Source organism: Natator depressus, chromosome 8 (genome assembly GCF_965152275.1).
Source record: "Natator depressus isolate rNatDep1 chromosome 8, rNatDep2.hap1, whole genome shotgun sequence".
Lineage (NCBI taxonomy): Eukaryota > Metazoa > Chordata > Testudines > Cheloniidae > Natator > Natator depressus.
In genome coordinates this window covers 98,763,204-98,790,142 of record NC_134241.1, presented here as the reverse complement: position 1 = coordinate 98,790,142, position 26,939 = coordinate 98,763,204, and the positions used below count along the sequence as shown (strand labels likewise).

The window sequence follows — 26,939 nt, the reverse complement described above, 5'->3', positions numbered from 1 at the left end:
TGAGAAATTATAGGTAATGACTTTGGACTCATTTCTATGGTAACAAAAAGTAATTGTCGTTAAATACCAGTTATACTGTGGCTGTACCTGATAATTATAGATTTTTTATGCCCAGAAACATAAATAAAACCAATAAATTTATTCAAAGGTCTATGATTGTTTACTTATATGCTGTTATAGAGAATACACAAAGACAAACACCTAATTAGGAAAAATAAACTCTATTGAAAGCTTCATCTTGTCATTCTAAGATGGATAACCTGTTTTTCAATTCAGTTCAACCTGTGAATTACATATGCGTGGATGAAATTAAACAAAAAAACCTTTCCCCCCCCCCCAGCAAGCTAGGTGAAAAATAATCAAGGATATTACACAAATGACATTACCTGTATAAGTAGCCATATCTCACAGCAAGACAACTGACCATTAGAACCCACTTGACATATCCAGTCCACAGTAACTTTTACTACTGGGTTTTCAGATAAATATAATACCAAAAAAGATTCCCTCAAGTAATAACCCTCAAAGATCGAATTGTCCTAAGTTACAACGTCTGCTCCCTCAGGCTCCCCACTCCACCTGCGTCACCAGGTGTATCTAACTACTATCTTTGTAAGCAAGGGAAGTGGTTGCCCTTGTTTAAATGAGGGAATATCTATACTGTAATCACACCCTGTGATTACAGCTTGGATAGACATACTCAAGCTAGCGCTAATCTAGCTAGCTGGGTCCCGGAGCTTCAGCGTGCCCAAGGTTTCGAGTAGGCTTGTACAGCCAGCACTGAAGTGCATGCTGCCACAGCTTTGCTGCTCCAGGACCCAAGCTAGCTAGATTACAGTTAGCTCAGGTGCGTCTACACAAGCTGTAATTACACCCTTTGATTGCTGCATAGACATATTAGAGATGACCCTAGATCTGAGTCCAGATCTGAATTTTGCAGCTCTGTTTTCTAGTTTAAAGATTGGTAACTTAGGCCCATGTTCTATCATCTAGACCCACTGCCTCCTGTTTAGCAGAGTACGGTGACAATGATAAAGGAAAACCCAAGAGATCACTAGGAAAGTGTTCTCAATAAGATACACTAAAACCCCAAATTTACATATAAACAGGTGGATCTTTCGAGGGAAAATAGGCCCTGTTTTGTTTGTTTGTTTTGTGCTATGTTTAATGTTTAAAAAAAGCATTGTAATTTTACAGGAGTTTAGAAGTGTTTATAAATTAATGGTAATTAATTAAATTAAATTAAATTAAATGGCTTGGTCCTTCTAAACTTTCCTAAACCCTTCTCCCCCCAAAATTACATTTGGCAAGATTAGTGGGCCTGATCTTGGTTTCTACTAGAATATTTTGTAGATCAAAGTTCACCATCCCATTCTACACTATTATTATCAGCAGTCTCCTCAACTTTTTCCTGTGAAAGTGGAAATTAAACCTCAACTTTTTTTAGAATCCACCGAAAAGACCTGGAAATTGGTCTGGAAAAAAATCTACTTTAAAAGCATGAAATTACAATGAAGGCATTCCAAATGTGCCTTTTCTGGACTGGGGGTGGTGGTGGTGAACGAATCCCTGACCCACTTGGCTATCCAAAACCTTTCCCAAAACACCAGTGGCTAACCGGGTACATTTTGAACAGGGTGCTCAGTATCCTAAGAAATTATCTAGGAAATGACTGGTTGGTGCTTCCCCAAGCATTGTGTTATCTCATCAGTATTCATGATCATTGCCATTGTGCAAAGGAGGAGAAAGTACTCCCCAGGAGCCCAAGAGAAGGGGATAAAAGGAACGGGGGGAAAGAACTGAAAGTTTCTTACCTCCACTGAAGATTTTTTCCCCAACACATTTCTCTCCTGCATATCCCTCACCTAAGGGTAGTGCCTTCTCTATTTAAAAAACAGTAGCAGGTTTTTGACTTCTTGTCATCTCCCTGTGACATGTTTTGGAGTTTTCCCAATGTATTTGGCACTAGAGGAGGACGGGAATGGGACAGCAGCAAACATGGTGTTCTCTGTAATGTCAGAGTTTAGGATGGATCACTGGCACTAGTATGGCTCTATTGAAAGATGTTCTTCACAGGGGCAACACCCCTGCATGGGTCAGTAGAAATGAGACCAGCTTGAGAACTAGCTCTTTATCTGATTCACTGAGTATCTGTTCAGAGGTGCTGAGTGTGAAAGACATGAGCCTGTGCGCTTTTAACTGCAAATATGGTCCAAGCCTCCTGTATTGGGGAGAAAATTAAGAGAGGCCTTATATTATAGTCAGATGACAAAACTGGGAGTCACATGAGCCACGTTCTATTCCCGACGAAGCCACAGGCTCACTTTATGGCTTTGGGAACTATACGATTCAGGGCTAGATAGTGATTGTCCTTTATGTCTACAAAGCAGCTGGGAAGTGTAATTCCCAGCTCAGGTAGACATACAAGCGCTAACTCCACTAGCTTCTAAAAACAGGAATGTGGCCGTTCAGGAAATTGCTTGGGCGAGCCACACAAGTATGTACCCTGGGGTCAGGCGGGATTCTGCTTGGGCGGCTGGGCCAAGCCAATGCAACCATTATTCTTAGGCACTAGTTTGAACAGAGCTAGCATGTGCACCTCTGCCTATACTGGCAATTACACCACCCAGATGCTGTGTAGACATACCCTTAGTGAAGGCATGTTAGGGGAGCCCACAGGGAGACTCCACAACCACAGGTATGGGGACAGGCAAGGAAGTGGAGAAGCTGTGGTCCTATCCCTTACCTTCTCGCACAGTGGCCCACAGAGTGGGCCCAATGAACTGGCAGGGGATGGTTTGTGCCTCGGATACAATCCCTTCTGATGCTTTTCCTGTGTGGTTTGCACACTCCCCTGAGGATAGTGTGGAGCTGTCCACACTATCTTCAGGGCAGTGTGCAAACCACACCGTCTGGCCCATAGAGCTCACTCACCTCAGAGAGCTGCTGGGACAGAACTTGTTTCACTAAAGACTTGTAAGGCGTTTCCAGGTTCTCCTGTGGAAGGTGCTAAGGAAGTGCAAAGTGGGCAGAAGTTAGCTCTCTGCCCTTTCTGGTGTGTTCTTTAGAGGCCTGTTTTAGATCCCAATGCCATATGTGGCCAGGGGTTTTGAGAATGGCTGAAGAATAAATTCAACATGTGACCAAGTCCAGGCGCACCACAGTGGGGTCCTTCCCCTCACTCCTCAGTAACATAGAATCTGGCCGGCCCAGACCCCAGACCTGCCTTAGGGATGGGCTGTCAGACATTCCAGTGCCAAAGGGCAAGCTGCTACCAAGAACACAGTCCTAAGCATTGTGGCAAGAAACAGCCATTTAAGAAGCTTAAGGGCTAACCTGTATTTTAAGCCATGGTCCATGCTAGAGGGACCATGCTGCAGGACCCCTTCTGATGAGAGGGCCTACAGCAATAGGGACTCTGCCACCCACCCCTTAGCGAGCCAGTTCTGTTGGCCAGTGCAAAGGGGGCAGTGTTAGGGGCTTATTCCTTCACCCGCTTACTTCCCTGGTCCTTCTCGCATGAACACAGAGCAACAATACCCGAAGTCCAAAGGTGCAAACAATTCGATGTTTATTGGGGTGAACTTCCAGCAAGCATGATTCCAGTTTCCTTCCTTAGTGTCCCCCTTCCCAGCTCTGACACCACAGAGCCTTACCTGTGTCCCTGTTCCCATTTCCCCCCCTTAGCAAAACATGATTCCAATTTCCCCACCCCCATTCCCTGTTCCCATTCCCCCCACTTACTTCCTGATTGACTGCAGACTATATAGTAAAACTTGAGTTCTGTTTAGCTATACCTTAATCAATCATTTTACTGAAATGTAACTAACCAATCCTAACATATTGTAACATGATTAGCTAGCCAATTATATCCCACCACCTTAATTAGTTTACACCCAGCAAAATTAATTATACAGCAGACAGAAACAATCACAGAACCAGACAGAGATTATACAGACAAACAATAGGGAAATGGGGACTACAATGATAGAACAACACAGAAATGAGGATTTCATATCCCAGCTATTGATAAGTGAGTTCTTGCCAGACAGGATGCTATCAAACTAAGTTTCCTTTTACATTTTCTAGGCACTTCCCTTTCTCTGGAGGTGACAGGCACTATCAGGACAGGACTGTATCCTAACAGCCCAATAGCACTTCTTTCAGTGTGACTAGTTTGGAATGTGAGGAGGTGACCGTTCGTTTCCCAGCTTATGGCTGCCTCTGCTGCTTAGCCAGAGATCTTAGCCTAAGAACAGGGCCTCAGACTGTGACAGTAAGAGAAGGCTCTTACACTGGCAGACAGTGATTTTGATTCTCTCTTTTATACCTCTATAAACTAGCCAAGTGATAAGAATACACCTAAATTCTTAGAGTATAAGCCTTTACAGACAGTCCTGAACATCTATATCCTAACAGGCAGGACCAGCTTTCATCTAGTGCCTCTGTTGCACTAGTAAGGAGAAGAGGCTGCGATGACTTAAAGCATTGTGCCTAAAAGAGGCCGGGGGGAGAAAAGGGGATTTGAGAAGATCTGTGTGCCCTCTCCCTCCACTCTTGCATACGAGTGCCGGTCTCACAATCAAGCCATAAATGCAATCCAGGCCTGAGACATGACAGCTCTGCATGTTATAATTAGCATGTAGACTTTACTTGTCTGATTTGTGTCACTGTCACAGCAAATCAAATGAAGGCAACAATAAATGCCATGGAACAGACAGTAGGAGCTACTTGCTGCTAACTCACGGACCACAAAACGCATCTTTCTTCCAGTCTTGTCATTGCATCTCTAGGATGCCTCACTGAAGACCTCCCAGACTAAGAAACATATTCCCTTTCTTGCTGTCCTGGGGTCTCATCTCAGGAAGGCGAGGCTGACAGATTGGAACTAATCTAAGGCGAAGATGGAGCGGTACAGTCGTTTCGCCCACAGAAACACATAGCACCATTCAACTGCACAATGCTGACTTTTAGAACAAGTTCTTGATAAGGAAAGTTCAGGCCAACCCCCAGGATGCATGACTTTCAAATTGAGAACACGTTGTCGTATTTCCTTGGCCTGTCTATGTTCCTGGGTAGTGTCATATATTCAGTGAATGATGATGCTAAACCACAAAAAAATGGAGAGAAGAAGTTAAGGAAAAATACCTTCCCGGGCCTAGATGTTAGTGAAGATTTAGAGCCAGGGAACAGAATTTGGTTGGGCATTACAAGGGAAAATGTATCTGTCTTCAGTTAGGGTTTGATCTTGTTGCCAGAAATGAGATGCAGAAGTGTGTCCCGCCCAAATAAGACTAATCATTCCGTTTTCCCTTAGTTTTACAGATTTGTCCCATAGTTTATCCCCACAAGGAAGAAAAGGTTAGCGTCATTGTGGAAGATCCCACAGAAAGGGGTTTTTCACACACTGAATGAGTCCATTTCTGCCATGTTTACCCTGCACAGAAATCTGCCAGAAAGGTTCTTTCAATCCAGGTGGGATCAGAAGACAGTTTGCCACCTTGAACAGAAAAAGACGCCACTTTAAGGAGCTGCCATTTTAAATATCTCAATGTATGGCTTTATTCTGTGTAATTAACTTAGAAACTTCCCTGGGTAAGGTAACAGTTTCCACCTCCCCTGTAATTATAAAGAGGGTTACACTTAAAGGTGACCCTGGTTTTAAAAAGCTTCTAGAAAGCAATCTAGTCCATCTCCCTGTTCTGTGGCAGGATCTTCATATCCCAAAGACACAATGAGCTGTGAATTCTTGTTATTAGTTCATACATTAGAGGTGAAAGAACAAGATAGGACAGCACTTCAGCAAAAAGAGCATGTGTTTTTCACTGAAAGATTGAAGGAAGAAACACTTGAACATGGCAGTTTCATCCTCCCAAGTGCATTCTTATGGCAAAGGTTTGTGATGCTGGCAAACAATAGCGAGTATCCAAATTGTAAGCAATCCAAATGATCTATTCAGAACCTTGATATTCATATTAGGGGTGGGTGAACTATGCACTTTGGGAACTCAACTTTCCCTCACCTCTACTCCTCACTAATCCCGCAACATGTGTATCTAAGCAACTCTGCTTGGCATTTTGAATCTGATGTGTTTCTGTAGCCCACTGACAACAACAGAATTTTCATTTCTCAGCCCTTCCTATATACTGGGGTAGAGGGAGAATGCTTTGGGTAATGCCTGATAAGGAAAGTGTTATAAGAAAAGGCAACACTTCTGATTCCTGATGAATTGGTCAGAATCTTCACTGCAAATAAGGTGAGCAGAGGTGGTTTCAGCATCTCCAAGTATATATACTGTGACAAAGTTCCTCCTCTACCTTGGTAGGTCCTGCGCTTATTGGCGGATTTTGCTTGCCTCAGAGATTCACAGTAACCCTCAGTTTGGCCACTTTCGTGGCTCAAATCTGCCGATCACTCAGTTAGCCTCATCACTGGCCAGCATGGGACCAAAAAAAAAGAGTAAGAACAATCCCCGCAGTTTCTGCTGATCCACTATGTGAGTCGAGGAACAGCTCAGAGACCTTCCCCTCTGGTGGAACCTCCTGTGCTGGGTCCAGAGTTGGGAGGTTTGGGGGGAACCCGGGCCCGCCCTCTACCCCGGGTTCCAGCCCAGGGCCCTGTGGACTGCAGTTCTCTAGAGTGCCTTCTGGAACAGCTGTGTGACAGCTACAACTCCCTGGGCTACTTCCCCATGGCCTCCTCCCAACACCTTCTTTGTCCTCACCACAAGACCTTCCTCCTGATGTCTGTTAACGCTTGTACTTCTCAGTCTTCCAGTAGTACACCTTCTCACTCTCAGCTTCTTGAGCCTCTTGCTCCCAGCTCCTCGCACGCACACCACAAACTGAAGTGAGCTCCTTTTTAAACCCAGGTGCCCTGATTAGCCTGCCTGTCTTAATTGATTCTGGCAGCTTCTTGATTGGCTGCAGGTGTTCTAATCTGCCTGTCTGCCTTAATTGTTTCCAAAAAGTTCTTGATTGTTCTGGAACCTTCCCTGTTACCTTACTCAGGGAAAAGGGACCTACTTAACCTGGAGCTAATATATCTGCCATCTATCACTCTCCTGTAACCATCTGGCCTGACCCTGTCACAATACACATGTACAATACCTATAAGAATATCTATACTTGTTAATGTATTTTCTATTAAAGGTTTATGGAGTACTATTACAAGGAGATCAAGATTTTTTTTTTCAAATCGATTCAGCAAATATCTTGGCTTTTACTCTGTGGTTAGATCTCAAATATTCAAACTTTCGGCTCTGTTAGACAGATTGATCACATGATATCTTTTTTTTCCCCTGCTTGGTAAACCACGCATACTTCCATCATGAATACTTGCCTAGGTTTCATTTAACACCCAATTTCCACAAATACTGATACATACGCCTTTGAAGTTCATGTCCACAAACATTTGTTCCAGAAAAAAACCCTGAATGTACAAAGCATATTAATAACCATCCCAGAGCATGTTTCTGTGCCCCGAGCGCAAATGTTTTATAGCTCTGATATTAAACTCAGTTGCTGCTGGTTATGAACATTTCACCACTGGAAAGTCCCCACAGAGTCACAACCCATTTGCTCCATTCCCTGGAGTATTAGCAGTAGTTTGCAGACAATAGACAATTTTGGCATTACTGTTGCTGTGTTGGCTCACAGCACTAACCTCAGAGAGTGAGCGCTTGGAACAAAGTAGCTGTTTTCCTGGAGCAGATCATAGGTCCAGCTGGTCCAACATCCTGCTTCCAGGCAATGGTTACCATGAAAAAGTCAGCCAGCTGTTACCATACTGTCTTACATCAATATGCAGTTATTTCTAGTGGTGGTTGGAAAACAAGAAACTTGTTTTGCAAACACATTTGAGGTTTTAGAATTTGTCGTCATCTGCATGAGAAAGCGAGAGAGACTAATTTTATAGGCTAATGATTAGTGCTCTCACCTGGGATATGGGAGATCCAGGTTCATGTCCATGTTCTGCTTGATTCTCTCCCAATCAGGCAGAGAAGGGAGTTGAACCTGGATCTCCCATATCCCAGAGAAGTACCCTAATCACTGGGCTACTGGCTATTCTATGGTTACTACCTGTCTTGCTCTCATATATGTTTTGAGCTGAGAAATCCTCCTGACAAAATTTTACAGACATGTTTTGGTTTTGACAATTCAGCATTTTTCGACAAAGAAACATTTAGTGAAAAAATTCCTGACCAGCTCTAGTTATTTCCTATTCTAATCATAGGATAACATGGGGACTTCACCACCACTCGGTAATTGTTGACATAACCCGACTTTTAATAGTGACCACAGTGTTGCATGTTTCAGAGGATATTGAAGACACTCCCATAATGTGCCTTGCCAATTATGCACTGCCTTGTATTGGGGGAAAAGCTCCCTGACAGAGGCAGGAGATCAATTTACAACCCGAAGTATGAAGTTTAATTACCCATTTCATTATCTTAGCTTACATAGCGACAAATGTGAACCTTCAGTGAGCCAGAGAAAGAGTCACCAGCCACTACTTTGAGAAAGAGGGAGATAATACGAAGAAAATCCAAATGACTGAGAACTGCTGAGCATGGCACTAAAGACTCTGTCTGCATCAGCAGTGTGGAACGTACACAGCCAGCAGATCTCTGAATCCTACAGTCACATATGCACAATTGCTCCCTGGAACGGTTTGTGTGCTAATCCAATCAGGGAAGAGAAAAGTACAAGATAGACTTATCTGACCAATGACTGGTAAGCATCAGAGTTGAAATTTCAAATATTAGCGATCAATCCATGGAGGGTTTGTTTTTTTAATTCAGCCAATAAATTCAAGCAAATAAATCATGGTCTGCCTGTGGATTTTCCATGAGCAGGAAATAAATTGTTGTAAATTACTAGCTCAGCACTAACTAACTACAAATCATGCACATTACTAGGCATTTTGTATTCTTCTCAACATAATAGGTAACATTCTGCTTACTATACTCATTTTTAAGTTATTAGTCGCATTAAGCCTTTTGCAAATAAAGTAAAAAATTGCAGACAGATCAGATGCTTTTCCAGCTACCTCATTAACAAACCTTTTAGACCAGGAGAGCTGAAAATTCTGCATAATATGAAAGGCTAAAATGATAATGTGCTATCAGCTCAGCAATTATGGAAGGAAATATAATGTCCTTTCATAATACCTGGCATCCCAAAGGACCCTACAAATTATGGGCCAGATGCATGTCTGTGAAGCATCATGCACCTCAATAGCAGTGTATAAATAATAATCCTGCAGGAAAATCTACAGGGCAGGTAGATTTATGTGGGGAGAGTAAGATTACTTAGCAGTCACTGGAGTTCTCTACATGGTTTTCCTTTGCAGATCCTTGGAGTAGCATAACATGGATCCTGGAATCATTTCAAGACCATAGAACCATTAAGCGGTTTGATCATTAGCATGTACCCCGAAGGCAGAGCCAACATTTCAAAGCGTCATTATAAAAGAAATAGACCCATAATCCCACCTCTGTTCCTCTCTGTCTCTTCTAACCAACTGAAGCTACTCCAAAGCAGCAGGGAATCCATGGAGTGTCAGTGTGGATCTAAAGAGCCCATGCCCACCCAAAAACTTTCAACATACCTAACCTTTACTTTGACCATGTGAAATTGCCTATGTCGTTCCCTGCAGTCAGAGTTAAGAAGGCAGCAGACAACTGAAGGAGGACAGCTGAGACGTACAGTGGAAAATAATAAACTAACTCATCAGCACCATTTTCTGCAATACGCTGGTTCTTCCTCAGAGGTCTCCCATCCATAAACTAATGAGGCCCTATCCTGCCTAACAATTAAATACCTAATTAGATCACAGCCCAAGGTACTATGGCTGCAGTGTGTGTTATTTAGTCCTGCATTATAAGCAAAATTGCATACAGTCCATTAAATCTCTGAGGGGCCCTCTCTTCCAAAGATATGTGTGATAGATGTAATTGCCCACAAACAAATCATCAGCTAATCAGCTGCTTTTCATTATTACCTCCCACAACAAATCAATTTTGTAAATAAATGCATTTAAGAGCAAACAATTTTAGAGAAAACAAAAGATTTGGTGAAGATGTTTTCAACAGAGGAGGAGGAAAAGTGCTAATTCAAATATTAAAATGAAGCAAAATTAACATAGGATGGGATGATTATTCCATTCCATGTATCACTACCTATTACTGTAAAATAATAGACAGAAATCTGTGACTTTAATGGATGATCTGGGTAGCTGAGAAGAGAATTGTGATTGACTGAAACATTTACATAGAGGCTGATGAACAGCATAATGAATGCATTTACAAAACATGGCTAAGGTCTAGTGAGGATTTAGCTGAATTTAATTCAGACATCCAAGGGGACTTGTAGAGCAAATATCCTTTAATAAGCCATAGGTCTAGTCCAGCATGCCTTACTCAGGCCATTCTACCACTAAATACAATTGCTTAATGGGAAGCGAGTTCAGGGAGAGTTTTGCCGTATGAGGACTTCTGACCCGACCATAGTGTTTGGCCATATGAGAGCTGTTAGTTCACATGCAATATTTTATTTCTGTACAAAGTCCAGTAATGAGGAATAAAGACAACTCAACTGTGTCACAGTGAGTGGCAAAATAATGCAAAGTTATGATTTGCAGTTTCAATATGACATACTCTACCTGTAGTTTCCTAGATACACCCCATCTGGATTAAGCATTGGAGCTATCTTGAAGACCAAGTGATCTCGCAATACTTTGGCTATGGGATGTTGGCTCACGAGGAAGTCAATTATACCTGGGAGAAACAAGAAAAATGTTAAGATCCTCTTGGTATAAAATTAGAATTTCAACATAAATTTTAGTTTCAATTCTGAAAGTTGAAATAAAATTAACATTCCTTTCAGTTCAACACAGAGCTCTGGCCTACAGCGTTTTGCAAGCATTCACGTAGCGCTTTTAATCTTCAAAGTGCTTTACAAACATTAACAAAATAATCCTTATTATACTCCAATGAGTTAAATAAGTGTTTCGTCCCACCCCCCATTTACAGATGAAGAAGCCAGATCCTCACCGGGTGAAAATTGACATAGCCCCATTGAAGTCAGTGCATTTACACCAGCTGAGTATCAGGCCCACAGAAACTGAGGAAGTGAGATGATAAGCGAGAGGAAAATCCAGCCTACAGCAGTGTAAATCAGGAGTAACTCCCCTGAAGTCAATGGACTGACACCAGTTTAAAGCCAACACAAGCCAGAGGAGAATCAGACCCTAAGTATCTTTCCTAAGCTTAGCCAGTGGAAGAGCCAGCATTAGAACTCAGAAGTTCCTCTCTCCCCATCTGGCGCTCAGATCACTTCGATACACCTCCTCTCTCCTAGGGCTGGCATTGGAGTAGGGAACATTTCCCACCTGCACCCTGCAATTCTACCAATGCGCTGAAGGGGACTGGCAGCACTAGCAGTGGCAGGGAGGAAGCAGGGCTGCCTTGTGTTTAGATTTCCCGCTTCGTCCTCCACCTAGTTGACGCTGATAAAAATAGTTGCCTCCAAACAAACGTGAAAGCAAATTGAGTGCCTTTGCAATCCTGAGACACCCAGAGATAGGTCATGACTATTTTCTATTTCCCGTAAGGTCTATCCTGTGATGCGAGGACCTTTCACTGAATTTCCCCAGATTAAAGCAAAACACCGAGCTCTTGTAACAGGATGAAACTAAGCAGAGAAAAATTAAGGCAGATCATTAGAAAAAAATCACTGATTGTGAGAGCTACTAGACTATGCAGCAGTCTCTCCACGGTAGTACTAGAGGCCCCATCACCTGAGTCTTTTAAAACTGGGCAGGACAGAGCTCTAGGGAATATACAGCAAGAAATATTTCAGCAGTGATGGCCTGGACGAACTGAATTACTTTTAAAACTTCTGACATCTCTTATTTTTCTGGTATGATTAACTTATGTTATTTGAATCCCACAGACCATGTCAAAACACTTGACACAGTAGTTTGGCTGAACTGTAAAGCACAGCACTGGTAAACATCTACATCAAAATGGAGTCCAAAATCTACCAAACAGCCCCCAGATTCAAGCCATTTGCTAAGATCCATTCTGTACTTTAAACACCAGCAGATCTAAACGACTGCTGCTACTGTTAGTAAATTCTACATCGTTGGGGCACATTGGAGAAACCAAGGCTTCTAGATTCTAGGAAAACTAGTCTATAATTGACCCTAAACATCCACACCTTTTGGTCAACTAATGACTTTTTCTCTGCAGATCTTGAAGGAGAGAGGCTCTCTTTCCATAGTGAGGTCTTCCAATGGGAGAGAGACTAATGCTGAATTTTTGGAGCTGGATTAGCACACATGCAATTATATTATTTAGGAGATGTCTCTTCAGCTACCTCCTCACAAAGAAGAAAACTGATCTGCTTTTTGGTGGGCGTTATGTCTTTTTCTCTCTACACAACGATAAGAACATACAGAAATCCAATGGGCAGAGCCAGGACCCAAATAACCATGTTTACTAGCTATACATAAACACACAATGCCTACCCACATACATTCTGCTGCCTGACTGGTTTTTGGTTGCTTCCAAAACATAGTACATCGTGAGCACCACTAGAAGGCTCACAACTATTTAAAAGGCTACTACCCTATTCCTATACACGATAGTGGGCTATATGGACACATGCCTCGGGTTCTCCTCGACTGCTGTTTTCATTCTGGTAGTTCTGGCAGCTAGCCCCAATATGTCTGAGTTCTGCTCTGATGGCAACCTCTGCCCCTGAAGGGCTGGTACAGGCTTTTTCCTGCTTTGTTTCTGTTATTTAATGCAGTCTCGCTTGTAGATCATGGCAAGGACATCTCCCTGATGATTTAAATGTACACAGGAAACTCTTGGTTTCTTGTACAGAAGTCTTAGGTAGTGGGAGGTATTCAGAGCACTGCAAATAGTTTGTGTGAATGATGACAAGATCTTATTGGCAGGAAAGGGATAATAAGGATATCTACACTGCAATTAAAAACCCGCAGCTGGCCCATACCAGCTGACCTGGGCTTGTGGGACTCAGACTAAGTGGCTGCTTAATTGTGGTGTAGACATTTGTGCTTGGGCTGGAGCCTGGGCTCTAGAACCATATGAGCTGGGACGATACCAGAGCTGGGGCAATAGCCAGAGCCCGACCATCTACACCACCATCAAAGGGCCTCTTGGCCCAAGCCAGCTGATGGGGGCTGGCCACATGTGTCTAACTACAGTGTGGACAGACCTAAATGTTTCAACCAAAGCAGGTTCTTCTTTGCTGTTAGACAGTGCATTTCTTGATTCAAGGTCTGCAACATGACACCCCATAAAGCCTCAACCTCCTGATGAATTCTGAAGTGGGATTCTTCTTATTTATTATTCATATTACACTAGTGTCCCCACCAAATCAGGGGCCCATTGTGATAGGCACTGTATAAACACATAAGAAGAGACAGTGATTGTAGTGAAGGGCTTACAGTCTTTATAGACAAGACAGACAAAGGCTGAGGGGGAAACCAAGATGATGTGATTTGGACACAGTCACACTTCAGGTCTGTGGCAGAGCCACGAGTTGAACCTAGGTCTCCTGACTCCCAGTCTGATGGCCTACCTACTAGGTCACGCTGCCTCCAAGTTACTAAACTCCGCTGAGATGTTTGCTCTACCTTTTCCATATTCTGAGACGACAGATACCCGAAGCTGAGTAAATGCTTCAGCAATTATCTGTTATTGTGGGTCATGTGATAAAAATAAAGCAAGAGTTTAAAAAAAAAACCCACTGAAGTCTAAAATGGAAGTAAGACTAGCACCCAGGAGCATAAGAGAACACACAAATGGAAAATGTATATTTATGCATGCACACTCCACCATAAAATTATTGTAAACAACCAAAAATAATCACTAGAATTAGTGCAGAGCTTTTCTTTTAGAGGAACTTGATGATCCAAGGATATTTAAAATTAAAAGATTGATGCTGGATTATTAAAAAAATACCATCTCACAGACCTTGGTTCTTGTTTTAATAAATCAACACAAATTAAATTTTGCAGTTTCTATAATCAGCAAGAGATATATCAGTGTATCTCATTAGGCCAAGGTTAAAAATTTGGCAGCAGCCAAAACCCATTTAATATCATTTACTTCAAGGCAGACACAGCAATATAACAGATGCCCTAATTTATTTGTTGGTCCTTGTCTTAAAATAACAGTTTGGTGGTAAACAGGAAGGGTAATGATGCCAGTCACCCTTGTTAGTGGCTAATAATTGCTTAATTTGTCCACTAATTGACCTGTGCTACTGTTGAGGCGTTGGATCAGGGCGTGAAGTAAACAAGGCCACTGGAATGTTACCTTAGAGAATGACTTCTGGAAATGAATCTACTTATTGCAATAAATTTTCTCTTCACAGATGAGCAGATTAATTGCCTGCCAATTAGTCTGCTATTAAAGAAAAAAGTGCTGGCCTTAGATTGGTTGGATTTTTGGAATCATGGCTGCAGTCTGGGTCAAATGAAGTGATCCAATTTGAATCAGCCAAATTGAACAAGAAATAAGACAAGCATTATTTTTTTAAAAATTATGTCTCTGTGGCTAAAGACCAAGGAAATTTTTGATAAACTCAGTGCTGTCTTTTTGAAGACTTCACAATAAAATGGAGAACAAGATGGATGTGCCCAGTCACACAAATTAAAATGTGGACAACATCCCCCAAGATTATAGAAACAAAGTAGGATAAAAATATGTGACCTCTTTATTCCAGACATGATCCATTCTGGAAATTAATGATCATTTCCATTATTATTTACAATAATAATAAACAGTTACAGATACTGCCTTTACCCTGAACGGTTCATAATCTAATTTCAGACATGGCACGTCGAGGGGCTGATCCAAAGTCCATGGAAGTTTTTCTATTGGCTGCAATGGGCGTTTGGTACTGGTCCCAAATAAATATTAAAAAATGAAAATGCAGCAAAGGAAATGAAAGAAAAGAGAGAATAAATACAATCGCACTCAGTTTGACATATGTACAACATCTTGATGGTTCCATTAATTTAGGGGTGTTTCTTTGCCTGATCCTGCCTGCTGAATCCAGCTTCACTGAAACTTTACTAGCTAAGACCTCCTCCCAACTAAATCAGAGTTACTTCTCCATCTTTACTCTTTGTCCACTTGCTGCCTTCAACAATGCTGACCACGCTCTACTTTCTCTCTTCTCATAGAATCATAGAATATTAGGGTTGGAAGAGACCTCAGGAGGTCATCTAGTCCAATCCTCTGCTCAAAGCAGGACCAACACCAACTAAATCATCCCAGCCAAGGCTTTGTCAAGCCATGCCTTAAAAACCTCTAAGAATGGAGATTCCACCACTTCCCTAGGTAACCCATTCCAGTGCTTCACCACCCTCCCAGTGAAATAGTGTTTCCTAATATCCAACCTAGACCTCCCCCACTGCAACTTGAGACCATTGCTCCTTGTTCTGTCATCTGCCACCACTGAGAATAGCCGAGCTCCATCCTCTTTGGAACCCCCCTTTGGGTAATTGAAGGCTGTTATCAAATCCCCCCTCACTATTCTCTTCTGCAGACTAAATAACCCCAAGTCCCTCAGCCTCTCCGCATAAGTCATGTGCTCCAGCCCCCTAATCATTTTTATTGCCCTCTGCTGGACTCTCCAATTTGTCCACATCCCTTCTGTAGTGGGGGGACCAAAACTGGATGCAGTACTCCAAGTGTGGCCTCACCAGTGCCGAATAGAGGGGGAAACAATCACTTCCCTCGATCTGCTGGCAATGCTTCTACTAATACAGCCCAGTATGCCATTGGCCTTCTTGGCAACGAGGGCACACTGCTGACTCAGATCCAGCTTCTCGTCCACTGTAATCCCCAGGTCCCTGTCTGCAGAACTGCCGCTTAGCCAGTCAATCCCCAGCCTGTAGCAGTGCATGGGATTCTTCCTTCCTAAGTGCAGGACTCCGCACTCGTATCTTGCTTCTGCACCTCAGAAGTTCATCGGCCCTCTCTGATGCCTGCTCCTTCAGCATCTCTTATTTGCTCCCCCACGCTCCTTTCTCCAGGTATCTGTAGATGTCTCTCATAGTCACTCTTCCATCTCCTCTATAATGTACTCTGTCCTAGCAACCTCCTCCACTCTGAGAGTTTCAACTGTCTTTATGCAGATGATTCCCAAATTAACCTCTTTACCTCCAACATCTTTCTCTCCGTCTAACATTTCTGGCTGCTTCTTGGATTGCCCTTTATCACCTCACACTCAGCACCATAAAGTTGCTTCTTGCTCCTTCTTCCTGATGTCTTTTCGCTATCTGCATCAATAATATGTCAATATTTGTGCAATTGTATAACTCTATAATATGTTTGCTCCTATTACTGAAAATCTAATAATTGTAGATTCTAATACAAGATGACATTTGGTAATGCAAACATATCTGTCTTGTACATGTCAGGAAAGGAGTAGCAATTCATATTTTGGGAGCCATTTGCTAACAACTGAAATACACACTGGTCAGAAAAAATGTCTCCTGCTGTAAAATTTACTGCATCTTATAGCTAAAAGTGAATACTTTGCAATTTGGGATTAACCAAAATGATGGAAATTGCATTGCAAAATAATAATACTAAATAATAAAAAAGCAGAGGTATGAACACTTCAGAACCACTTAACTGTACAGCAGGAAGCAGGTTTCCCATTAGAAGATGGTAAAGAAGGTGTGCGTGAGGTCAGTACTTGCAAATTTGATAAAAAGCAACAAAATCCTTTTTCCTTTGAATTTAGTGCTGAAAAAGTATCATATTAATCGGCTGAGTACCTGACATCCTCTTTGTTCATAGAGCTGGTAGTGCACGGGAAATGGTAGCATAAGCGCCTTCCGCTCTGCCATACCAACATACGTCAACAATAAGCAAGAAGGAACTTCCTTTAGATGTAAGAGGCCCTCGTTCATTCAGCCATTGATGGATATTAATGTGTTAATGCATATGAAAAATGAAGTGCACCATGATGCATCCCAGGAAGGGGGAACAGATATCTTTTAGCACTGCAACCCACTCAGAGTTGGTAATCATGCTATACTAATGTGGTCTTGCAGAATGCACACTAGCAGTTGCCAATCAGCCTTCAGTACAGACCCATAGACAGAAACCATTCAATAATTTCTTATTTTGATGTATTTCCAAACTGTAATAAAAACAATGTTGATAAATGAGAAGAGCTAGCTTGGATCCTGGATACTGACATGATTTAGAATCTTGCCATCACTCCAATTTGCTCTAGAAAGGATCATCACATAGAGTGATCCATAAGTATGTGGTTAATGTGATGATGACTTCACTCCTTTCTGCATTACTCTTCCTTCTGCCAAGACCTAAAAGCAGGCTGCTGAACTCAGCTGCAGGTAAAAACCACTTAAACATTTGGGGAGAAGAGCGGGAGACTCCACCCTGCGGTCAATGCTAAGGGAATCCTTTTGGAGATAACTGGCAACGCCTTACTAATGTCTTTCAAGATGTCATTTTTCACTTCATATCCACAGCAAAATTAAAATTTATTGTACCTTAGTCATCAATACAGAGTAGATTTGAAGAGAAATATTGCAAAAAATGATTTTTTTCAAAAATACACATAGAAAAAAAAAACCTCTTTATTTAGAAGATAAAACATAGTAAAATTCCTGATTCTTTAATACCTTTCTTCCTTTGCATCATGGCAAGAGAAGAGACATGCATATACTATGAGCCAAATTCAGTCCTGGTATAACTCCAGCCAGTGCAGTTACACCAGAGATGAATAGACCCAACAGTGGTAATAGTATACGAAACTGTCCTAGTCTGTTACATAACGTGCATTGGGTTTAGGTGTTTAAAATGTCCAGGTAGCAATGCTGATGTGCTCTTTGAATAGATATGAGATACAGGGCTTGTCTATTCAGTGCATTAGTATGCACCAGAGGGGGTATAAATTCTAGTGTATACTAGCATATTGCATAGTAACTGTGTCCGTGGTCCCTGCTGGTGTGCACTAAATGTTCCCTAGTGCACGTTGACATAGTCCCATTTGAAACAGTATTACATCAGTGTGCACTAGGGAACTTTTAGTGCAGGCCAGCAGGGTCCACATGGATAGTTAATGTGTGACACACTGTGTGTACTAGCATTTATACCCCGGCTGATTTACCACATCCTTTAGTAATCTGTTCCAACAGTTCGTTATGCCTTCTAATCCATGCCATGATTTACCTCACACCAAGCCCAGCTACACAGGATATGGATATGGGTCGAACTATACAAGAGTAGATTTAAAGGTTACAATTAAATTTCTCTAAAGCCCAAAAAATATTTAATCATTTTCATTTGTGCTTAGAATTTTCTCTGTGATCTTCTTACAGGGGTTAGTGAGATTGCCAAAACCTTAAAGATGAGGAAGAAACTTCCTTCCCTCTGCTACCACAGGGCCAATTTTAGGTCCCCTTAGCCAGAGGTGCACTGAAGTAGTAGTGGTGTTGTTTGGTTTGGTTTTTGTTTGTTTGTTTGGTGGTTTTGGTGGCTTCGGGGGTGGGGGGAGGGAGGGATACGAGGAAGAGTTATACTTCCCAGGCATCAACATCTGGAGGCCTGGAGCGGACATTGTGGTTCCAAGGGGCTATGGTAGTGAGCTAACCAATGATAGTTATACATCTCTTCTAGATATGTAGATTGTACTCCCCACGAGGGATACACTCTTAAGGATAGGTGTGAAGCTTCAGATAAGACCGTTTGGCCAAAACTCATATCAAATCCAACCTGAAACTTCCCTGATGTCAAGAAAAGCTAGGTCAATATTTAAGAAAAAAAAAAAATCTACATGGACACTGCTCTTCTTGCTTTCACTTGAGACTGGAATTGGATATATACACGGAAAAGGCAATTCTTGTAACAAGTACAGTCTATCCAAAAAGAAGAAATAGCAATACTTTTGCCTGAAAGCCCATTTAATGGAGGTTTTCAGCGTGATTTCCAGACCAAATTGGTTTCAGATCAGTTTGGAAGAAAAATGCAAAATAAAAATACCAAATTGCAGATACCTATCTGAAATGAACCTCTTAAATCTTTTAAGATCCAGCTCAAACAAGATAAATGACAGGTGGATCCCAAAGATCTGGAGAACTTGTTCAGCTATCCATCCATACATTTAGAAGCTTCTCTGGAAGGATGGTCTTCTGATTAAAGCACTATTCTGGGACTCGCAAGACCTGGTTTCTATTCCCAGTTTGGCCACAGACTGTCTGCGTGACATTGGAGAAGTCACTTACTCTCTTTGGGCTAAGTTCCCATCTGTAAAAGTGGCATAATAATACTTCCTGTCTATTTATATTGTAAGCTCTGTGGGGCAAAGACTGACCCACAGTAGGTATTTGTACAGCATCTAGCAGAATGGGGGTCCCAGTCTCAGTTGGGGCCGACAGGCTGTATTGTAATACAAATAATTATCATCAGCATCATCTCAAATTTATCTCATCTGAACGCCTTGATTCTGCCAAACGGGGCTGGAAATTTCACAAAACACACTACCATGTACACAGCTTCTCTTGCTGTATTTGGATATTTCTGCTCTATTACAAGGGCTAGCTAGAACTGACATCTCAAGAAGCATGAGGAAATGAGAATTAATGTGAAAAAAACCTGTTAGTTGAAAAAATTCCCAATTTCAACACTTATTTGGGGTTTGAGTTTTGGCACAAGATTTGGAAACGAGAGGCATTTTTATTTTTATTTTACCAGTTTACCCATCTCCCTTGCCAAAGGTAATTTGTAGTAGAGACCATAAACTTAGTAAGATCAAAGATAGCTTAGCACTTTGTGCTATTATTAATACAGGGAAAAGATATTTAATCCTTTCATATTTATTTCCCAGATGTCTGCATTATCCCTTATTCATAGACGTGTGCTTTACAGGAACATAACAAGAGTATGGGAAGGAACTCACGGTACTTGGGATGTGGATTCAGTGATGCCTACACTGCCCTCTAATGGCAAATGTGGGAGAAAAATACTGTTGGATCTGCAGAGAATATGAAGAAATCACCAAGATCCCTTATATCTCCTAAAGAACATGAAACTCTTGACAAGAGAAAACCAACTAGAGAAGATAATTTTGCATGATAGAATGGATAGAAGCTAATCAAGGCCAAAGCAGCAGTAAAGACAGATGCACATTCTACATGAACTATTTAATTTTGTGATTATGTTTCATTTTATCCAAAGAAGAAAAGAAAGGCAACAGTGAGTTGATTGGGTCTGTTAGAACACAGCATTTACTTGACAATTTATCCCCAGCTATTTGGCTAACTATAAAGTCTCCAAGTGCTTTGATTTTAGTAGGAAAACAAACAAAACCTTATTCCTTGAGATTGGTTGGCTAAATGCAGTCCACAGAGTCTGGCAATGACCCGATTCCAAGCACTGCTTCAATTGAACTTTCAGTATCCCATACAAGACAGTTAGGGCTAGATTCACAAAGGGACTTAAAGAAAAGGAGTACTTGTGGCACCTTAGAGACTAACAAATTTATCTGAGCATAAGCTTTCGTGAGCTACAGCTCACCTCATCGGACTTAGGCATTGTGATACTCAGCATCTCTATGACTAACATTTAGGTGCCTAGAAAACCACTGGGAGTCACAAAGCCTGAGTTAAGCACTCAGGCTTCCTTTACAATGAATGGAGGGAAACAGACACCTAAGAATGGGATTCACAAACACGAGTATACTAGGTAGTCACCTATCTCTGCCTAGGATTCTCAGTTGTTAGGTGTCTGTGAAGCACCTCCCTCATAACTTTTGGCCCAGTGTTTAGGGTACTCAGCTGGAATGTGGGAGACCCCCCAGTCCAAGTCCCACCTCTGCCAGAGGGGGAACAGGGATTTGAATTGTGATCTGCCATCTCACAGATGAGTGCCTTAATGACTAGAGTGTGGCTCTCAAGGAGGGACATGTGTAACCATGGGGATACACAGAGGTCTTCCAGGGGGTACGTCAATTCATCTAGATCTTTGCCTAGTTTTACAACAGGCTACATTAAATGCACTAGTGCAGTCAGTACAAACTAAAATTTCATACGGACAATGACTTGTTTATACTGCTCTATATACTATACACTGAAATGTAAGTAAACTTTTGGGGTGGGGGAGAAGGAAGAGAGAGAGGGAGAGAGTTTGATTTTTAAAACACTTGATAAAATAAGTACAAAAACACAGTAAAAACAAGAAAATAAATTACAAATTCAAAAATGATTGCCTATCCCCAACAGCACAAAGTGCATTTCCAATAGCCACCCTGCTGAACATATTGATCCAAATTTCTTAAAAGAATATAACATCTAAACTCAAAATGAAGGTGTAAAACCATGAACAATCTAAAATACTGAAGAACATCTGTAACCCCAGTACCAAATAATGTATGTCTACTTTTTAAAATGGCCATCTTTGCTTGACCCAGAATGAAGTTTGCAAGCATACCACAGATCTACAAACAAGAATAAGGTTATAAACAAGGGGTTCAGCATGCAGCCTTGGGAACTCCAGCTGCCTATCCTGCATCCTCAGCTTAAAAAAAATCTCCCAGCGTAAAAAGGCTTTGATAAAGAAACAGGCAACATATCAAAACTGAGACACCCAGGGTCCAATAAAAAAAAGTTCCCTAGCAAAATCCAAACCCTCTACCCACTGAGGAAAAAGCAAAGACCAGGTGCCTCCAAAGAACAGGTTCATCCACAAACAACAGCTACTCTAGAGACAGCAACCAAAAAGCAGTGACTATGCTCAGAAGATCAGTGAGACCCTGAACCCCTTCCACAGCAAGCAGATATATAGTACTCTGCCTCAGCCAACGATGGCTATCGCAGAAAGAATCCAAAAGAACCTTTCTAAAAAGTGTGGCTGGGGACCCAAAACAGTACAATATCGAAGCAATTACATTATTAATGACAAGCACCCACCCTCTGAAGAAGAGTCAAGGCAAATACTATTTCCACCTTTGTAACATTTCCATGACCCCCTCCCAATTCCAACCCAGAATATCATCCAGCCCCAGCATAATTCCTAGTGTCTAAAAGCCAGTTCGGCTCCACAATACCTCCCCACCCCTCCCACCCCCCGGCAAAATCATGGGGTGGGAGATCACTCAAGCCCCCAGCAGGAGTCACTCATCCCACAATTTATGCCAGCTGAGGAAGTCTGCTCAAAATAGTGCTGACATTCATTGAAAACCTGGACATCACAATCATGAATAATAAACGCAGTCACATCATCAGCATATGTGGAGACTTTCTTCAGAGTACAAGTTGGAGCAGGGAGAGAAAGGCCAGAAAGATGCTTTCATTACATGCATGATAGAGGCTCAGTAGAAAGAGTAACAGTACAGCAACCCAGACAGGGAACAACCCTGACTCACTAAATGCAGGAGACAAATCTGAGCCCAAAACCAAAAGCAGAAAGGATTCAAAATAAAATATCCATGATCTGCAAGATCAAAAGCCTTATCTTGATCAAGGGAAATCAACCAAACATGCAAATCAAACATCTTAAAGGCTGACATTACATCCTGCAATAGGAAAAGGTTATAAAATATTGACCTGCTGGAGACACAATAGATCTGATTCAGTGTGCAGGACCGAACCAATCACAGTTTACAGCCTATTTGCCAAGGCCTTGGAAAAAAGATTATAGTCGGCACAAAGCAGGAACACGGGTCTCCAATGCTACACCTCCCCAAGGTCCCCCTTCTTAGGCAATAAGGTAAGAACCGCTCAATGACAACGGAGTGACAATATCATCTCCCTGATGGTCTCCTGAAAAACCTGGACCAAGTCAGGGCCCAGAAGGGTCCAAAAGGCCTTTTAAACCACCAATAGGCAAACCACCATCCCAGGTGCCTTCCCAGGAGCAAAGCCATTTAGGGTAGAAGTCAATTCTGAGAGTGTCAGGGCCTGTTCAAGTCTGTCCATATCCACTGCTGAGATCCTAGGAAGATCCTCAAGGAGCTGCCAAGTCTCAGATGGACACACAGACTTTGAGGCATACAGGTCTGAGAAAAAAATACACCGCAAAGTTCCTAATCGCCACAGGATCTGAAAGTGCTCAGCTCGATAACGCCTTGAAACGGCCAATCGTCTTGCACTTTGCATGTTACTTTTCCAGGCAGAAGTAGTAGTGAGTGGGCATATCCATTTGAGAAAGGCCCTGGAATTAGCCCACCCACAGTGCACCCTGAACATTGATATCAAAAAGGTGCCATAATTGCTGGGGGGGGGGTTTAATATTAAAAGCTCTCACACAACCCAGCATCGTTACTGCTATGAAAGGCTTTTTCAGGTTCTAACTCTGACTCTTCCATTCTCCAGCAAAGGCTGAGGGTTGTCTGCTGAGAAAAACATTTAATATTAACTTTACCGACCTCCCACCATTGCCTCAAGGAGGGGAAAACATCCTTGGGAGGCAACCCAGGGTCCCCCAAAATAACTGACAGAGTCCCCAGAGTGAAAATCTTGTAAAAGGCGAGTGTTAAAATGCCAGTATGGATGATGGTCTTGAATAGAAGGATGAGACAACACAAATGAGACCATACCCAGGGCTGGTGCAACCACTAGGCGAACTAGGCGGTCCCCCAGGGCGCCAAGGGGTTGGGGGCGGCCAAAAGCACGCTCCAGGGAGGCAGTGGAGAGGAGGTGAGCTGGGGCAGAGGGGCACGGGGAGGGCCGCCTGCAGCAAGTAACGGGGGGGGGGGGGGTGGCATTCCCTGCCCCAGCTCACCACTGCTCCACCTCCTCCTCTGAGCCTGCCGCCCCGCTCTGCTTCTCTCCCTCCCAGGCTTGCATGTCAAACAGCTGATTGGCGCCGCAAGCCTAGGAGGCGGGGGTGGCGTGCTTGGGGAGGAGGCAGAGCAGAGGTGAGCTGGGGCAGGGAGATGCCGCACGGCTCCCCAGGCCGAGGGGAGTTGCTACACGACTCCCCGAGGAGAAAGGGGGCAGTGGGGAGCTGCCTCAGGTTGGAGAGGGGACGGCGGGGAGCTGCAGCGGGGGGGGGTGCCTCAGGGTAGAGGCGGGGTGCAAGGTGGAAACCTACTGATAGCATCTGGTGTATATCTCCATTCAGGAACCAAAGAATCTGAGTTTGTCATCTCCCCCACACTCAGACCCAGACCTTGAGGGGGGAACTTCAGAGACCCCAGAGGAAGGGGCTGTTTGAACCAAGAGGACAAAACTAATACTTAAGACTTCTCCATGCCCGCAACCAAAGAACCACCCTCAGCAGCACCTCAACTAGCCCGTTTCGTAGTATCCTCAGAAACTGGAGCCCCCTCCACCTTCAAGGCCTTTTTTTTCCTTGGGGCTTTGCCAGCAAGCCAGAATCCTCAGCCAAGGCCACAGATTACATAGCAACAGGCTCAGCCTCCATTTTGCAGGCAGGCGCCACACAATCAGTAATACCATCTTCCCCAGATTGTAAAGGGGGACCTAACCCCCCCCCCCAAGAACCAACATCCCCAGAGCCATCGGGAACCTGTTCAGACCCAGTCTCTATCACAGCCACCCGACTCTGTGTTTTACTCTCAGAACTCCCCATATTCCCAGACAGAGGGTCACTCTTCCCAGAGGCACACTTGCCTCTTCTTAGGACGCTGATTGATCATATGTGTTGGATGCCCAGCATGAAAACAGGCCACGTCCTCAAGTGGCAATAAACACAATGTAGTCAGACTCCCCAGTCTTATACTTGAGGGAAACTTTTAATGTTTTTGGAGCATTGGTGAAAACAATATAAACCTGCCTACGAGAGGACAAAGACATGCCGAACCTCTGCAGCTTTACAGCCCAAAGGAGTCCTCCTAATAGGGCTAGTGCTCTTCTCACAGCTCTCCAGGTCTCTAGCCAACTGCTCATTTCCTAAAAGAGGGAAAACATTAGAGATAATGAGTTTAATACCAGATGTTGAGGGGGCAGTACAAGGAGAAAAAACACCCCACACAAAAATCCCCTCCACAACCAGCTGCTCAACAGGGCTAAGCATGGCAACACACACAACAGTCGCGCTGGTTTAGGAGGCATATCTCACATTTTTAAACCCAATCACTTTCCCACAGCTAGAACGCACTCCTCCACTGAGCCAGAGTTTAGAGGCAAAATCCACAACCCATGGCCATGGGCTAAACCCTCAGAATCCACAACCACCAGAAGTCTCTGTTCCCCACACGGCAGCCCAGGGGGCAGACAAAAGCCATACGGAAATTAAACCCACAACCACCACCCAACTAAACACACACAACAAAAGCAAAAACCCATTTTCCCAACAGAAAGAAACACGGAGAGAACAGCAAAGCACACCCACTCTCATCCTCACTCACCCAATCAGCTGAGAGGGAGAATCTGACTCTAAAGCCTAATGGCGAGTGCATGCCCCCAGGATTTGGCCCCCACTTCTACCAACTCTTTAAATTATTTATCCCATCACTGTAGTACCTAAGTGCCGTTCACAGACAATCAATAGGGCCAGCAAAGTCCCTAGTGGACTTGTGCTGCCATTTTAAAACACAACAGTTTTAATCAGCACAGGCAGTTACTTGCCTGACTTTATGGAGTCAGCTGGGATAGCCTGATTGATTGGGAGCATGTTGAGATATATTACAGCATATCTGTTATTTCAGTTACCCACACTGGTGTCCTCTGCAACTCCAGGGCTCCCCTAAGTACTGGATTAAAAGCAAAGGAAATCTCAAATAATGGGATAAAATGACCGTGCAAAGGAAAAAATGACTGAATTAGATTATGGCAGATGAAACACTCAGGGCTCCAATACAAAATGCAGGGAGTTTCTTTAATTTGTTACTCTATTAAAATAAGAATATGCTCCCTGACTTGAATTAGTCATTTACCTGTTTTAAAATATGCTCGGCCTTTAGAGCTAGTTGGGTTTTCCAGTGTAGTGAAATAAATGGGAAAACAGCCAGTCTCCTAGGGAGCGTGCTAGCTAGCTGGATTGCCAGCGCAATGGAACACTGTTAGCATCAGCTCCACAGAAAACTGTGAATCTGACGTACAGGCTGCCTGCAAAGGAATTCATAAGGACTAGCAACAAATGATCAGGGCTCATTAGTGGCAGAGTGAGACATTGAGGATACTAACAGTTACTGGGTTAAATTAAGCACAGTGCATGCATGCCATTTCCATTTGTTCATGTTTTAGTCATTTCCTATAGCAGTTGGTATCGTGTTTTTTTTTTTTTTTTAAAAACCATATACATTGTTGTAAGTTATAAATCCGCCCCAGGAGCACAATGTACATTGATTTCATCACTGAGTGGAAGCTTCATAAATCACTGAGGGCATGTGGACCTGATCCTGAGAGTGTCAGATCCACTCAATTCCCATCCATTCCCAGTGAGCGCTGAGAGGCGTAAGTTCTCAGGCCATACTGGAACAGCCTGGGACCACTAAGCAAATATGTTGGGTACCACTGATTGCTAGGTGGAACTCCTCATTGCTTTGAATGGAGTCTCCTGCTGAACAACTGACTGCATGATATGGCCAGTTAATTCTTACTTCTCATTAATAAACCAGCTTTGAGAAGCCTGCACCTTAACGTTCCTTGTTTAGGTGCAGAGAAGGAGAGCCACAAAGCCCCCATCCAGCCACAAAGCCCCCATCCAGATTCAGAACCTGCCATAACGTACCAGAGTTCAGATGGGGCATTCTGAACTGGTTCAGGCCCAACTCTATTTGAAGCAGTCAGTGGAAAGGGGTGCACATGGGTGGAGTCAGAGCAGCTTCAGAAAGTTAGTACATAGTAAAAGTAAGGGATTTCCTGTTTATATTCGTGAACCATGGCTACTTCTCTCAGCAAAAGCATATTTGCTTTGATAGGTCTAGAATTCCCAATAGCAGCCCTGA

At 42.9% G+C, this 26,939-nt stretch overlaps 1 protein-coding gene across 1 annotated transcript in view; it reads right to left on the bottom strand.

Moving 5' to 3' along the window:
* Positions 1-26,939, bottom strand: part of BEND5 (BEN domain containing 5) — a 1,373,097-nt gene that overhangs the window by 243,481 nt on the left and 1,102,677 nt on the right. The window contains exon 8 of the mRNA XM_074961769.1: positions 10,666-10,780. Within this exon, the coding sequence (XP_074817870.1) occupies positions 10,666-10,780 (115 nt within the window). The remainder of the gene's footprint in view (positions 1-10,665; positions 10,781-26,939) is intronic.